Genomic DNA, 14401 nt, shown 5'->3' with positions numbered 1-14401 from the left:
AAGATCAACACTACGCATCTAAATAAAGCCAAGCCTTTTCAGAGTCCTCGAGCTTTGCTCATATAACTTTATGCTAATCGATGTGCAGGCTGCCCACACACAACCTTATGTAATTGTAATATTTTAACATTGCGAATATTTCATCCACCCCATGCATGCATGCATTTATCAATTATATCTGTTCTATACCACTGGAGTGTCTTTCTCTTGGTACCTCCTTGTCTGTCAAGCCATTTCAGTCACATGTAGAAATACTTTTATGAGGTTGTTGTCTGCTGAGTGACTTTGTTGTTGTTTGTGGTTGCTCTGGGAAACCAACAGTTGTGGTAGGGGAGGACGAGGAGGTACTCACTCTGATTCTTTTCTTTACTTAAGTAAAAGTATCAAATACCACAATGAATCAATGTAGGAATAGCCGACTGTTATAAGTAAAAACTCCTGCATTTAAAATTGTACTGAGTAAAAGTACAAAGCTTGTAGATCGGCTATTTTCGAATAGTATAGAATTAGGGTTTTGTCTGTAAACTACTGTAGTTCAAATAATTGTCATGGAGTAAAGTACAATATTTGCCTCTGAGATGTGGTGGAGTAGAACAATAAAGTAATAAAATACTCCAGTGTATAAAACATTTAAAAAAGAAAGAAAAATAATTGTACTTAAGTCCGGTACTTGAGTAAAATGTACTTTCCACCACTGGAAACAAACAAGCCTCTGTGACTGTTATTGCCTTCTATTCTGCTGGAATCCACAAAACAACCTGGCGGGTCCCGTCCGTTGTGGCCTGCCGAGCATCATGGCGCTATGGAGAATAACTTTCGCTGCCCATTCATTTTCAGGCCTGGGAAAAGGATGCATACAACAACCCGAAGCCCTTCGTCCATCTCGGCAGGTGGTCCGGGAGATGCCTTGGACCTGAGCTTGACGGGCTCCCAGCTCTCTGTTTCCAGAAGGCCCAGCAGTGCATCTCATCCTGGGAAATACTTCTCCCGCTCCGTGTCGGTGTCGGTGGCCAGTGAAAGCAAGGCGAAACGCAACACGTTGGTGAGTAGAAGGTTGCGTCACAGCTGCTGGTGCCCTGTGATAATAAATAATAGGTATTGCATGTGTAATAAACTAGATGGAAAGCAGCCAGCTTAGGCGGTTCGGGCATCTGGTTAGGATGCCTCTCGAGCGTCTCCCTAGGGAGATCCTCAATGCACATCCCACTGGGAGGAGACCCCGGGGCAAACCAAGGATGAGATGGATTGGAGGGATTACATCGACTCACTGGCCTTGGAACGCCTCGGGATTTCCTAGGAGGAAGTTACTAATGTTGCTCTGGAGAGGGAGGTCTCAGGTCTGGTGCTCTCTGGTGGAGCTGTTGCCCCCGTGACCCGATTACAGATAAGCGGTTGAAGATGGATGGATGGAATAAACTAGATACAATACACTATAATAAACTATCAAATGCTGCACACGGTTTGCAGTCACATGTTGTTCATTTCTGTGTCTTTGAATTCCACAGAGCGATGCTAGCTTTGGCGGCTCACGCTCCATCAAGAACCTTCGGCGCTCCAACAGTACCACTCAGGTCAACCAGCAGGCCAACATCAGTTTAAGGTACACACACAACGTACACACGCACACACACACACACACACACACACACATACACACACACACACACACACACACACACACACACACACACACACACACATGAGCGCAAACAAACACACACACGTGCACACACATAACAGCCCCAAAAACTGCTCATCCTGTTGTATCCGTGTGGTTTGTGCAGTTTTGAAAGTAATTTTCCTCTCAGTTTTGGGTTGCTCTTTAGGCCCAAACCGCACCAATGCAACTCCTTGCAACAAAACAAAACCAATGCGACTCCTTGTGACTGCCATTGGCCATGATTGGGGATAATGGTTTCATGCAAATACATGCAACTACATGGAGTTGCATGGTGAAACATTGGTGCGGTTTGGGCCTTAGATTGAAGTTGTTTTTTTCTTATATAACGGTATGTGCTGCTACATGCACCCGCAAGGCTTCAGGCAAACAGCCTCTTTTGAACTAATGTCCGTCCTTCACTGTCTAAGCTCACCTGCCATTGAACCTGGGAGCTGTTCCACGTTTTAAAGGTCGGCACAGACAGGATGTGCACGCTTCAAACAATGTTGCGTAGCGCGGGGCCGGCCCACTGTCATCAACCCGGGCTTTAAGTTACCAAAGTGACTGACTGCAGGAACAATTAACCATAGATTGAAGCGGTTCGCCTCGAGGCCTCGCACCTTTTAAAGCAGCACGCTTCCCTTCAGTGAGCAACAGCTGGCTCCCCCGAAGCTTCATCAGACAGGGGGACAATGAGCATTGTGGCACGGCGGCTGCTGCATGATAAAGAAAGAGTATGGGGATGCCGTTGCATGGGGGGGCAGCAGGGCCCTGCTTTGTCCCAGGTTAGAGAGGGGGAGGGCTGGGTCCTTGGGGTCAGGTTACCCCCCTATACCCCACCCACCACCAGGAACCTATGAAAGGAAAAGTGTGTGTGCACACTGCACTCGCACTGATTCTATTGTCCGGCAGCTGCCGCCATGCAGCCAGCCCTCCTCCCCTCTCTGCCTCCTAGGATGCAGTAGAGAGGGGTTTTAAATTTAAAGAGATTCTAAATGCCCCCCGCCCCCACCCACGTACCCTCCGACTACTCTTTGAGTCGCCACTCCCCACCACCTCCATCAGCTCTCTTGTAAAAGGAAACATAGCAGAATGTGCTGCTTGAATCCATGTTGTCAGATTGCTTTTCATTGGGCCAGCTGGCTTTTCGCTCCCCGCCTCTATATCCCCCTTAAGCGCACGTGCACGCATGCACACACACACACACACACACACACACACACACACACACACACACACACACACACACACACACACACACACACACAGTAACACGGCGCAGGCAGGCTCCGGCACAGATGCCAGTGCAGACAGACCAGAGCCAGACTGGAGGTCGTCCTACATCTGTGCCCGATGGGGAGGGCTGGGGTGGGTTGTGTTGTTATGGGGAGTGTAAGGCTATTTGAAGGATGTGTGACAGGCCATTGGGATCAACATATGCATGCATGCATTTGCATTGGAATCCATGTGAAGGAATTCCCCCTGCCTCGCTGGCAGAGGGTCCGTCCGCTGCTACGCACAGAATTCCAGCACTTGTCGGGGTGGGTGGGTGGGGGAGGTCCTGTCTACGCAGCTGTCACGACAATATGTAATCCCAAAATCTGCCACCGAAGGCCACACTTTTAAAGGTCCTTGCTTTGTGTCGAGAGTTTCTTAATTGTGAACTGTGAGCAGTGCTAAGCCGCCCTTGTCGGGTGAAAAAGGAGAGAAGGCTTTTTTGGTCATTCCACTTAAAAGGGTAGATTTAGCACCAGGCTAGGAATAGCTTTGTTGGGTTTTACAAATAAAACCAGCTCTTTCTCTTTAAACCCTTTTGTTGTGTGCACGCACGCACGCACGCACGCACGCACGCACGCACACACACACACACACACACACACACACACACACACACACACACACACACACACACACTTCAAAATAGAAACCTTGGCTTATATTTGCGTCACACGGTCAGGCGTCACACGGTCAGGTCAACAAGCATTGTGCAACATTGTGCTTGCTGTAGGACTTAAGTTTAGGGCCATAACTATGGCCAGTGGTGGAAAAAGTACGCACATTCTTTACTTAAGTAAAAGTACCAATCCAATACTGCAATATAGAAATACTCTGTTACAAGTAAAGGTTCGGAATCCAAAATGTACTTGAGTAAAAGTACAAAAGTGTTGACATCAAAATGTACTTAAAGTACCAAAAATAATTGTACTCACTGTGCAGAATGCCCCATTTCAAAATGTAGTATTTATACAATTTGTATTTGCATCGCAACGTCGACGCATTGTGAGCTTGTAGATCGGCTATTTTCAAATGGCCCAAATGTATATAGGGCTGTAGTGGGTAATGTTCTGTAATGATAATCAAAATCTACAAAGTAACTAGTACCTAAAGCTTACCTAAAAGTACAATAATTGCCGGGTGCAGTACTAAGTTCCGACCAGTCATTGGTCCGACACGTCAACCTACCTCAAACCCTAACCTAACCACAAGCACGGAGCAGCGCATGTTCGCCAACCTTAACGCATGTTCGCCAACCTTAACGCACGTTCGCCAACCTTAACGCATGTTTGCTAACCTTAACACATGTTCACCAACCTTAACGCATGTTCACCAACCGTCCTTAACGCATGTTCGCCAACCTTAACGCATGTTCGCCAACCTTAACGCATGTTCACCAACCGTCCTTAACGCATGTTCGCCAACCTTAACGCATGTTCGCCAACCGTCCTTAACGCATGTTCGCCAACCGTCCTTAACACATGTTCACCAACCTTAACGCATGTTCACCAACCGTCCTTAACGCATGTTCGCCAACCTTAACGCATGTTCGCCAACCTTAACGCATGTTCGCCAACCTTAACGCATGTTTCCCAAACCATAATCTGGTCTTCCACCTTAACGCATGTTCGCCAACCTTAATCCGGTCGTCCACCTTAACGCTTATTGGCCAACCTTAACGCATGTTCGCCAACCTTAATCCGGTCGTCCACCTTAACGCTTATTGGCCAACCTTAACGCATGTTCGCCAACCTTAATCCGGTCGTTTTCCGCATGTCGGACCAATGATTGGTCGGAAAAGCATACAGACCCCTAATTGCCTCCGAGATGCAGTGGAGTAGAAGTAAAAGTAAAAAATACCTCACAATTGTACTTAAGTACAGTACTTGAGTACATGTACTTAGTATTTAGTTTACAATTTACACCACTGACTATAACTGCGTTGCGTGTGACGTGTTTTCCAGCGAGGACCAAAACGATGAGTTCCTGGCCCTGTTTGACAGCAGCTCAGATGGACGGAGGAAACTGGCCAGCCTCAGCAAGACCTCCCCGGACCGGACCACCTGGAATATCCTGGTACTAATGCTTGAATTGCCCCTAAACCCTAACCCTAGTAACCCCAAACATGTACCGAAACCTTGACCCACCCAAAAACCGAGGTACATATTGAACCCTCTCTAACATAGACATTTTCCGCTGATGGTTGTTGTTTTTTGTTTATTTAAAAAAGATATGATTTCAAAGACAAAAACATTACTGAACTACTGAAATAATTTAGTCAGTGTTGGCTAAAAGTGGTTAATATTATGGACATTTTGAGTCGTAGTATATAGAGCGCCAAAGTCCTGACGTCACTCGCTCATCCCCTGGTTCGGCCTGGTTCACGGAAGTAATTTCTCTATGGAGAATAACATGGGGTCATCTTAAAATCGTTTCATATAAGCATTGTGGTCCAAAAATAAACAAGCTGTCTCTGCGTTATTGTCAGGGAGGTGTCTCTGTATCGTTTGCGACAGTCAGTCACTCATATTATATGATACAGTCTGCTTCTAGCGAAAATGTAACTAATTCAGTAGCAGTAACAATAGCATTTTCTCTCAGTCAGTTGATTCTTCATATCCATATGAGTGAAGCGCCCGGGGTGACATGTTTATTTTTCAAACACAGTACTTATATGAGGCGATCTAAAATACCCTTATGGGGATTACAATGCAAATAAAAAGTACATGAACCCGTGGATTTGCGACCTCTACCGATATTGACGTCAGACTTCGGTGCTCCATACGGTAAACCATTTTCTCCAGGGACTATCCGTGCTTTAATGAATTTTCCCATGTTTGTTATATATTTGGGTAGTACCAGATCGTTTTGTCACTCACTTTGTAGAAGTAGTTAGTCAGGTATGAGGGTATTGAGGGCGCTGCCCCCTTTGACTATCATAAATACCAATCCCATTTGTATTTGCTGTGTGTGTGTGTGTGTGTGTGTGTGTGTGTGTGTGTGTGTGTGTGTGTGTGTGTGTGTGTGTGTGTGTGTGTGTGTGTGTGTGTGTGTGTGTGTTTTGTGTGTGTGTGTGTGCTTCCTTGACTATCACAACAAACTACAATATGCTTTGGAAATAATAGTGTGCGGAAATGTCAGGCTAAACATGCCAGACCACCAGCATATGGTAAATTTCCCAACATCATAATTATAGTTGTTGATTAGTCATCAACTCTGGCCTAACCACGATGTTTTATACTTTCTAAAATAAAATAAGTGGCTTCATATTCTTCCTTAGTCATAAATTACGAAACCCAGTGACACTATTATAGCTCAGTGCTATTCTCTTGGGCAGGGGTGGGCAACTTTGAAGATGGAGAGGTTCCACACTCACTCCAGAGGGCCACATTGTATATACGTTGTACCGTCGTCTCAACAGTATCAACAAAAACATTCTACAAGATCTACAAGCTTGAAGCTACAAGCTCTACAAGCTCAAAACACGGCACGTTTTGAGCTTGTAGATCTGCTATTTTTGCTATACTTGAATTGAAATCCTGATTTTTTTTTTTTTTATTATTATTTTGGAATCCGGAAAAGTTACATGTTTATGTCATTTCAAATGCATTTAGTTACTTATGTTAACTTTATGAACTTAAATGCAAATACATTGGACGTAAAAAAAAAGATAATACAATTCTAATACTAGTCATTCAGCTACTAATATAGACTGAAGTAATTCAAGCGGGTCATGTTTGCATGTTTGGAACAGCTAAAATAAATAATATATCAATATTCGGATATTAACCTGTTGGCCGCATTCATTGAAGGTGGGCCGCCAGTTGCCCATTTATTCTCTTGGGTACCAACAGGCTGAAAATAAGGGTGTCTCCTCCTTGTCTTTTAGGACGACCAGCCCAGAGTATTCCCTCTGCCCTCCGGCTCACGAAGCGCCACAGGCAGCGTGGACTCTCCCAGCGCTCCGAAGAAGAGAGAGTCTGGCATCGCTCTGGCTGCCAACTTCACTGCCAACAACAGGTGGGAAGCGACTGTGACACACTCACACGCACACACACACACACACGCGCACGCAGCCACACACACACACACACACACACACAGGCACACACACACAAACACACACTCAGCTAAGGGAATAGGCTTATAAACTGAGCTGGCCTCTCCCTAGCCTAGAGACTGCTTGCACTGCCACATTCTGTTCACTTGTATCAGCCTCTCATGTTTCATACCTGTTGATGATGGCAGCTGATACGGCCCCCCAGGCTCACAGTACACACATTCTTCCTACTTTCTGCATGAGGCTTATTATTTCTCCCTGAAAACAGTCTTGTGCCAAAGTTCACGGCAGGCTTCAGGTGGTTATGGCAACAATCTTTGTCACGATACAGTAAATTACTTTCTTGTTACCACCGCGCTCTGACTGCTGGTGCGATATCCACTCAAATCAACAGCACGAAAAATAAAGGGAATGGATTGCACTCAGTGAGTCATTTTTAAAATGTTCTACATAACAAACCACACTGATGGAGGCTGTCATTCATTTATGTAGAATATTAAAAAATAATTGAAATTCACTCTTGTGTGCAACCCAATAATCTTTGTCAGAAATCTATTTAGTAGATGTTTCAGCCCTGACAGAGTACATGGACAAAAAAAAGAGATGGGGGGAGCCTCTATGGGGCCCCCGAGCCAGCACCACAGTTAGGAATATCTTTGGAGTGTGCTGATGTTTTTCTTCTTTAAAGGAATTTGTGTTGGGGCTGTTATGGCCTGTTATGGCCTTGAGGCCGGGTGGTGTAGTAAAAGTGCTGTCAGTTCCTCTGTCTCGTAGATATGCTGACAGAGGGAACTTCTCAGCCCCATCTGTCAGTCAGAGCTGTCTATTAGGATGTGGTCACGTTTTCGTTTTTTTTTTTTACAGCGTGGCGCCGAGGGGGCCTAGCTATCCGTCTAGAACAGGGCTGGTCTGTCATTGTATTTCTGTCCGTCACTTTCTCTGTCTCCGCAAAAGTAGACCAATCACAGCTCAGCTCACACTTCTATGTACATACGGCGAACCACAAGGCCAAGCTTTGTTGTTCGAGATCATTTATATTCCATGTCAATTTGGCCCGATGTACAAGTGAAAGCAATCCTCCCACTACAGTGAGACTACATTAACTCACCCGTCGCCAATTGCGCCTTTTGGCGCCTATTTTCCTATGTATTTAAGCGAGTTTAACGGATCATTAACTTAGTTGTCTCAGACAGCTTCCAGACGTAATTAGACTGACTGTGTCTTGTGTGGGTTGTATTAGGAGCAACAAGGGAGCTGTGGGGAATTCGGTCACCACCATCCTACACAACAACTACTCTGAGAAGCCGCTCACTCCCAAGAGTTCCAACCAGAGGCCATCCTTCAAGTGAGTCCCAAGTCCCAACATTTTGTTGGGACAACCGTTTGTTTACTCGGTATAGTTATTATAATCCTGTGTTCTGGAAAGCATTGGCCCAAATGTAACGCTTTAACCCATTGTTTTGACCAGATTCTACAAATGTCTTCTAAATCTATAAAACAGTTTTCTGCTTGTGTTTCTATATCTGTGGTGCTCAAACTATTTCATGTCAAGGACCCCAGAAATGATTATGTAATTGGCCACCCGGGACCCCCATCTGAAATCATGTTGTTTCAGGGACCCCCCAGAAGCAAATATTTGAGTTAAAAACTCACTTCACTGTGAAAGAATATATATTCAAAGATTTTGCACACATTTTCACGGTTTAAAAAAAAATAGCATATCTACAAACTCGTAGCGCGGCACCAAGTGCCGCGTTATGAGCTTGTACAGGTATATCTGCTATTTCTCAATAGCCAAAGTATAAAATAATGGTTAAAAGCTAAAGTGACACAGATGCTTTCCAGGGCTTAAAGCGTTTTAACTGTCTTGTTTCCGTTGGTGCTTTCAGTAACATCCTCAAGGCCACAGGGAACGATGATGTGTCACTAGTGGAGAACGGTTCCCTGACCAAGTCCCAGAAGAACTTCTCCTCTGGGTCTTCCACCTCCAACAACAAGACGTCGCCCTCTGCCCAACGTGGCAGCCCCACCCCGCCCAGCCGGAGGGAGGTCACAGAGGAGGAGGCTGAAAGGTAAGCCATTCTTAACAGTAAAAGGGAGTTCCACCGCGCCTCAAACCTATAGTCTGGTGCGTCTCAGAGGAGGACTGATGAATAGGAAGGAAGACACTGGAGCATCACAGACAGTTCGAGCCCTTTTTAATTCACAGGGTGCAGGTAAAAATTGACAACGTTTCGATGTGTCGGTTACATCTTCGTCAGGTCATAAAATGGGCTTGAATTGTCTGTGATGCTCCAGTGTCGTCCTTCCTAAAGTGTTAACAGTGTCCGACATCAAATCAATCAATCTGTGCACTTCCAGGTTCATTCAGCAAGTGAACCAGGCAGCAGTGACCATCCAGCGCTGGTACAGACGTCACGCCAGGAGACGTCATGCCAGCCATGCAGCGCTCAAACGCATCCTCGATACCAAGAAAAAGGTTTCTATCTCAATTCCACCTTCACAACGCGTCTTACATCAACAACGAAATACCTTTTTGTCAGTGGAAAACGCGAAATATTTTTGTCGTATACGTCTTCATCTTCATCATGACCATGTTCTGTGTCTCATCTCTGTCTTTCCTCGAAGGAACGGGAACAGAGAGCGGAGGAGGAAGGATGCCTCGAGCAGCAGCAACAGAAGAAGCAGAAGAAAGAGGAGGACAGGAAACAGGTCCGCGAAGAAAAGGCTCGCCTGGCCCGCCTCGCTGCCATCCAGGTAGTCAGCACGTCTGTCCACGCAGGGCCACGGTACTCTCCTTCTGGCAAAATAAATCGCTTAGCCGGAAACAAAATTATGACTCAAGGACACCCAGTTTGACATGCTATAGTCCTGGGACCCCCATCTATAGGCCTACTGCAAAATTGGTTTGCAGTAGGTGTTTCTTTTACTCTTGAGAGTGTATTATTGAGGAGAGACTTCCGAAAGACGGAAACGTTGCATATTGTGGACATAAAATAAAAAGCTCTTGAACCAGCAAGTGGCAGTGTGCGGGTCTCCCTCCTTCACTATTGAGAGTGTACAAATGGAACCAAATGGATACTTACAAGTCCATTTGCTTCCATTTGTACACACATGAGTTACAGACCCAAAAGGGTCTATTTGAACCACTGCTGGTTCCCGGACCTGACGTTGATAAGCGGTGATGTAACTTATCCTCACATATCCCGATAGTTTTCCTCGATAGTTTTCCTCAATAGTCGCTGCTGTCTTTAATAGGAAAAAAAAGACTCGAATGTGACAGGCCGCTGTCTCCCTCTGGTGGCGTGTTGTAGGAGCTGCAGCAGAAGAGAGCCCAGAGAGCTGCCGAGGTCCAGCAGATAGCTGACGAGGAGCTGGAGAGGCACCGGCAGCAGAGCGGCGGCAAGGTGGGCCGCAGGAAACCCCCCAAGGTCTCCCCCTCCTCCAACCAGAGCCCCACCGTCTCCCCAAGCAAGAACGGACCTCCGTCTCCCACCGATGTCAAAGCTAAGAACACAGGTCCGTATCGCTTTGCTCCAAGAGAGAAGTCCCCCAAGGATTTTCCCATTAAGACCTGGAACGCATCAGTGTCACTTTAGTGTATAACCAGTAACCACATTAACCATTATTTTATAGCCCTACGAGCTTGTAGATCTGCTATTTTTATAAAATTGTGAAAACGTGTGCAAATCTTTGAATATATATTCTTTCACAGCAAAGGTTTTTAAATCATATCTTTGCTTCTGGGGAGTGCTTGGAACAACAACAAAGATGGGGGTCGGCGGCCAATTGCATATCATTTTTGACATGAAATTGTTTGAGAACCTCTGACATAGAAACATAGGTTTTTCAGAAAACTGTCATGATATAGAAGACATTTGTAGATTCTGGTCTCGTGTCTCAATGGGTTAAAGATGATTGCAGATGAGATTGACTGCACTACGTGTGCTCACCGAACGTGTTTCTTTCTCCCACAGACACTAATATGAACGTTGTTGCAGACCTGGGTGAGGTCACCAGCTTTAGAGTCGCCTCTCCGGCTCTGTCCAATCGCAGAGGTTCCCAGTGCTCCCAGGTAAACTAAAGGTTAATTTCCGCACCAAAACCTCAAAGGCTAGTAGTGGAGCCAGTAAATACTGACCCATCCCATCAAACCTTCCTCTTGAATACAAGTTAAAAACAAAGGGCCTTTCTGTGTGGAGTTTGCAATGCATGCATGTTCTGCCCGTGTCCCCTAGGGTAGGTACCCTCACAAAAAACATAGAGTAATCCTGGTCTCTATACTGCCTCCCCCTGGCCAGCCCAAAAAAGAAAAGAAAAGCTTGCCTTATAGTATGTCTGCAATTTAGCCAGGACAGAGTTCAAGAAAGGTACACATTACTGTTAATCCGCTGATGGGAAAATGATGATGATAATGGGGCCCTTCTCAGTTTACACACTCTGATTATGAATGGGTTTGTCATTCTGTGTCCGCTAGGAACTCCTTCAGAGGTCAGTGAGTGTGGAAGACCAGCGTCAGGGTCAGAGGTCAGTGAGTGTGGAGGACCCTGGTCAGGGTGCTTCCTCCAGCAGGGCCCAGTCTAAGACCACCCTCAACGAGCTGCTGGACACCCTGAAGCTCCTGGAAGAGGAACCACAGAGGCTGTCTGAGCCCAAGTGCTACCGCAAGGACAAATACGCCTGGATCGATGAGGTTCGTCTTCTTCTGCTCGGTGAAATAGGGCACAATGTACCTGGATGGAAGTCAGTCTACTATCTACTAGTCTACATCATGCATAGTCCATATTGCGCTCCACATTTAAAGGGATAGTTTATCTTTATTTTTTTTGTCGCATTCCTAAGCCAATAATTTGACGACCAGCAGTGGTTCCCTATGGAGACAAAGAGTCTCCTTTGTGTCTGGAACCACTGCTAATCTCCTTTGACTTCCTGTGTGGATTTAGTTACCAAGATTAAAAATGTAAAATAATGTGCTTAACAACTCGTCGTCGACAGAAACGATAGAGAGAGCTCGCTCTTGCTGTAACATGTTTCTCTCCCTCTCTCTCGTCAAGGATGGAGACTCGACCTCTCTGACCACGGACAACCTGGAGCGTCACGGTCAGCTGATCCACAGCCCCGCCCCCATGCCGGACGGAGGCGGGGCCCTGCTGTCCGAGGCCAAGCTGCAGAGCATCATGAGCTTCCTGGACGAGATGGAGAAGTCCGAGCAGGAGCGACCGCGCTCCGTCACGTCGGGATCTCACAGAGAGGTGAGGGTGAGGTGTTATTATTATTTTGCTGCAGGCACACTATTTAACATGTCCACATTAATTAAATAATAAATAATAACGCTGATGATATTAGGCTTGGAGGGTTGGTTATGCTCATAGAGTTATAAAGGATAGAGTGCGGATGGGGAGCGACAGCCCCGCTATTCATTAGCGGGCCTAATGTTACTCAGTGGCGTTTTGAAGCACCCGGTTTGCGTGTTTCTCTCACAGGAGCTGGCAACACTGCCTGTGCTTAAGACAAGATTTATTTTAAAGTTAAATTCCTTTGTAAAAATCACAGTGGAAAAAAATGAAGGTGGTGAACTTAAAGAAGGTCCAAGACAACTCTGTTCAGTTCAAGTAGAAAATCCTTTATTCCATAAAAAGCACGCTGCTGACCTTAGGCTGCCCGTTGAATGCTTTCCTTTGCATGGTCAGATGGTGTTGTCTGAGGAGGAGCTGACCGGGGTGGACCAGGCCTCAGCCACCGCTGCCGAGGTCACCGGCTCCATGATGAGACTCAAGCTGGAGTTGGACGAGAAGAGACGCACCGTCAACATGCTGCAGACGGCACTGGTAGGACAGATACATACAGTTACAGTAGAAACACATTGTCCCCTACAGTCACCCACTGGTTTATTTGGCTGATGGTCTAACATCATATCTTATCTTCCTGGCGTTCACACGTGACCCACAGTTTCTTCAGGAACTGTTTTATCTAGTTTGCTCTGTGTCGTCAGTTGAAATAGTTGTATGGGCTCTTAGGATATCCTGTTCTGATGCCTCCTCTCTCCTCTCAGTCTGTCCTAATGCCTCCCCTCTCAGATAGACGTAGTATGGGCTGAGGATATGATATAATACCTCCCCTCTCCTCTCCTCTCAGACACAGCAGAGGGAGCTGACAGTCAGACATGTGAAGGAGACAGAGAAGGAGCTGAGCAGGAACCTCCAGCTCCAGAAGGAACAGTATGAAGGCACCATCCAGAGACACCTGACCTTCATCGACCAGGTACATGTAGCTAGAATCTAGCTAGATGTTCACAAACCACTGTCAAAAGGGGTGGGCAACTTTGATGATGGAGAGGGCCACTATATTTCCACACTCACTCCAGTGGGCCACTATATTTCCACACTCACTCCAGAGGGCCACTGTATTTCCACACTCACTCCAGAGGGCCACTATATTTCCACACTCACTCCAGAGGGCCACTATATTTCCACACTCACTCCAGTGGGCCACATTGCATAACTGTTGGGCAGAAGCCTGTTATCTCCATATTTTAATCTTTTTCATAAATGAATGCCCTACTTCGTCATTCTGTCACACAATAGTAGCAAAAATAGCAGATCTACAAGCTCAAAACATGTTGCAGTGCAACACATTTCTAACTTGTAGATCTGCTATTTAGGTTGCAGTGCAACGTGTTTTGAGCTTGTAGATCTGCTATTTTTGAAACACAACATAACATTGTAATACTAGTCATTAAGCTACTAATATATACTGGAGTAATTAGTTATGTTTTATGTTATCAGTATTCAGATATTAACCTGCGGGCCGCACTAAGTGAAGGTGGGCCCCCAGGCCACCACTTGCCCATGTATGAGTGACCATTTATATGCATCCAAGTGTTACCTCGTCTTCTGCACACATCTTTCCAACGCTTGCCCCCCATTTTCCCTCCAGCTGATTGACGATAAGAAGGCTCTGACGGAGCGCTGTGAGAGCGTGGTGACAGAGCTGAAGCAGGTGGATCAGAAGTACAACAAACGCATGACCCAGATGCAGGAGCAGCACGAAATGGTAACGCCTGTTTTTGGCCACCAGGGGTCATACTTGAGTCACTGAATGAGTGTTTGAAGAGAGCAGAGATGGTAGTGTGTGTGCCTGTGTGGTTAAGATATCTTTCTGCAAATAACTTGTCTGCTTATACTACTGCTCATGTGACTGTATTTGCCCTCTTGCAGTTCTGCTTTTGTCTAACGTCTCTCTCGTCTCTTCTCTCTGTCGCCTCTCTTTCTTTCTTTCTATCTATATTTCTGTCTTTCCCTCCCTGTGCCTGTCTGTTGCGCCCCGTGTTTTCTGGCTTTAGGTGTGGCAAATTCTGGGTCCCTTGTGCGAGGTAACTCCCCCCCCCCTAGCCCACCCATTCCCCA

The 14401-nt window shown here is 46.1% G+C and overlaps 1 protein-coding gene across 1 annotated transcript in view; it reads left to right on the top strand.

Annotated features, from left to right (window-relative positions):
- Nucleotides 1-850: 850 nt before the first annotated feature.
- cep131 (centrosomal protein 131) overlaps nucleotides 851-14401 on the top strand; it is a gene marked incomplete at its 5' end in the record, with an annotated part of 31454 nt that continues 17903 nt past the window's right edge. Inside the window, 15 exons of the mRNA XM_079492494.1 lie at nucleotides 851-1042; nucleotides 1506-1600; nucleotides 4900-5011; nucleotides 6825-6955; nucleotides 8236-8340; nucleotides 8885-9067; nucleotides 9357-9474; nucleotides 9624-9752; nucleotides 10310-10514; nucleotides 10973-11070; nucleotides 11473-11688; nucleotides 12050-12247; nucleotides 12686-12823; nucleotides 13131-13256; nucleotides 13932-14048. Of these exons, the coding sequence (XP_079348620.1) occupies nucleotides 851-1042; nucleotides 1506-1600; nucleotides 4900-5011; nucleotides 6825-6955; nucleotides 8236-8340; nucleotides 8885-9067; nucleotides 9357-9474; nucleotides 9624-9752; nucleotides 10310-10514; nucleotides 10973-11070; nucleotides 11473-11688; nucleotides 12050-12247; nucleotides 12686-12823; nucleotides 13131-13256; nucleotides 13932-14048 (2163 nt within the window). The remainder of the gene's footprint in view (nucleotides 1043-1505; nucleotides 1601-4899; nucleotides 5012-6824; nucleotides 6956-8235; nucleotides 8341-8884; nucleotides 9068-9356; nucleotides 9475-9623; nucleotides 9753-10309; nucleotides 10515-10972; nucleotides 11071-11472; nucleotides 11689-12049; nucleotides 12248-12685; nucleotides 12824-13130; nucleotides 13257-13931; nucleotides 14049-14401) is intronic.

This window comes from Electrona antarctica (assembly GCF_951216825.1).
Source record: "Electrona antarctica genome assembly, chromosome: 22".
Classification (NCBI taxonomy): Eukaryota; Metazoa; Chordata; class Actinopteri; order Myctophiformes; family Myctophidae; genus Electrona; species Electrona antarctica.
Note: the sequence above shows the minus strand (reverse complement) of the source record. Positions and strands in the feature narration are given on the sequence as shown.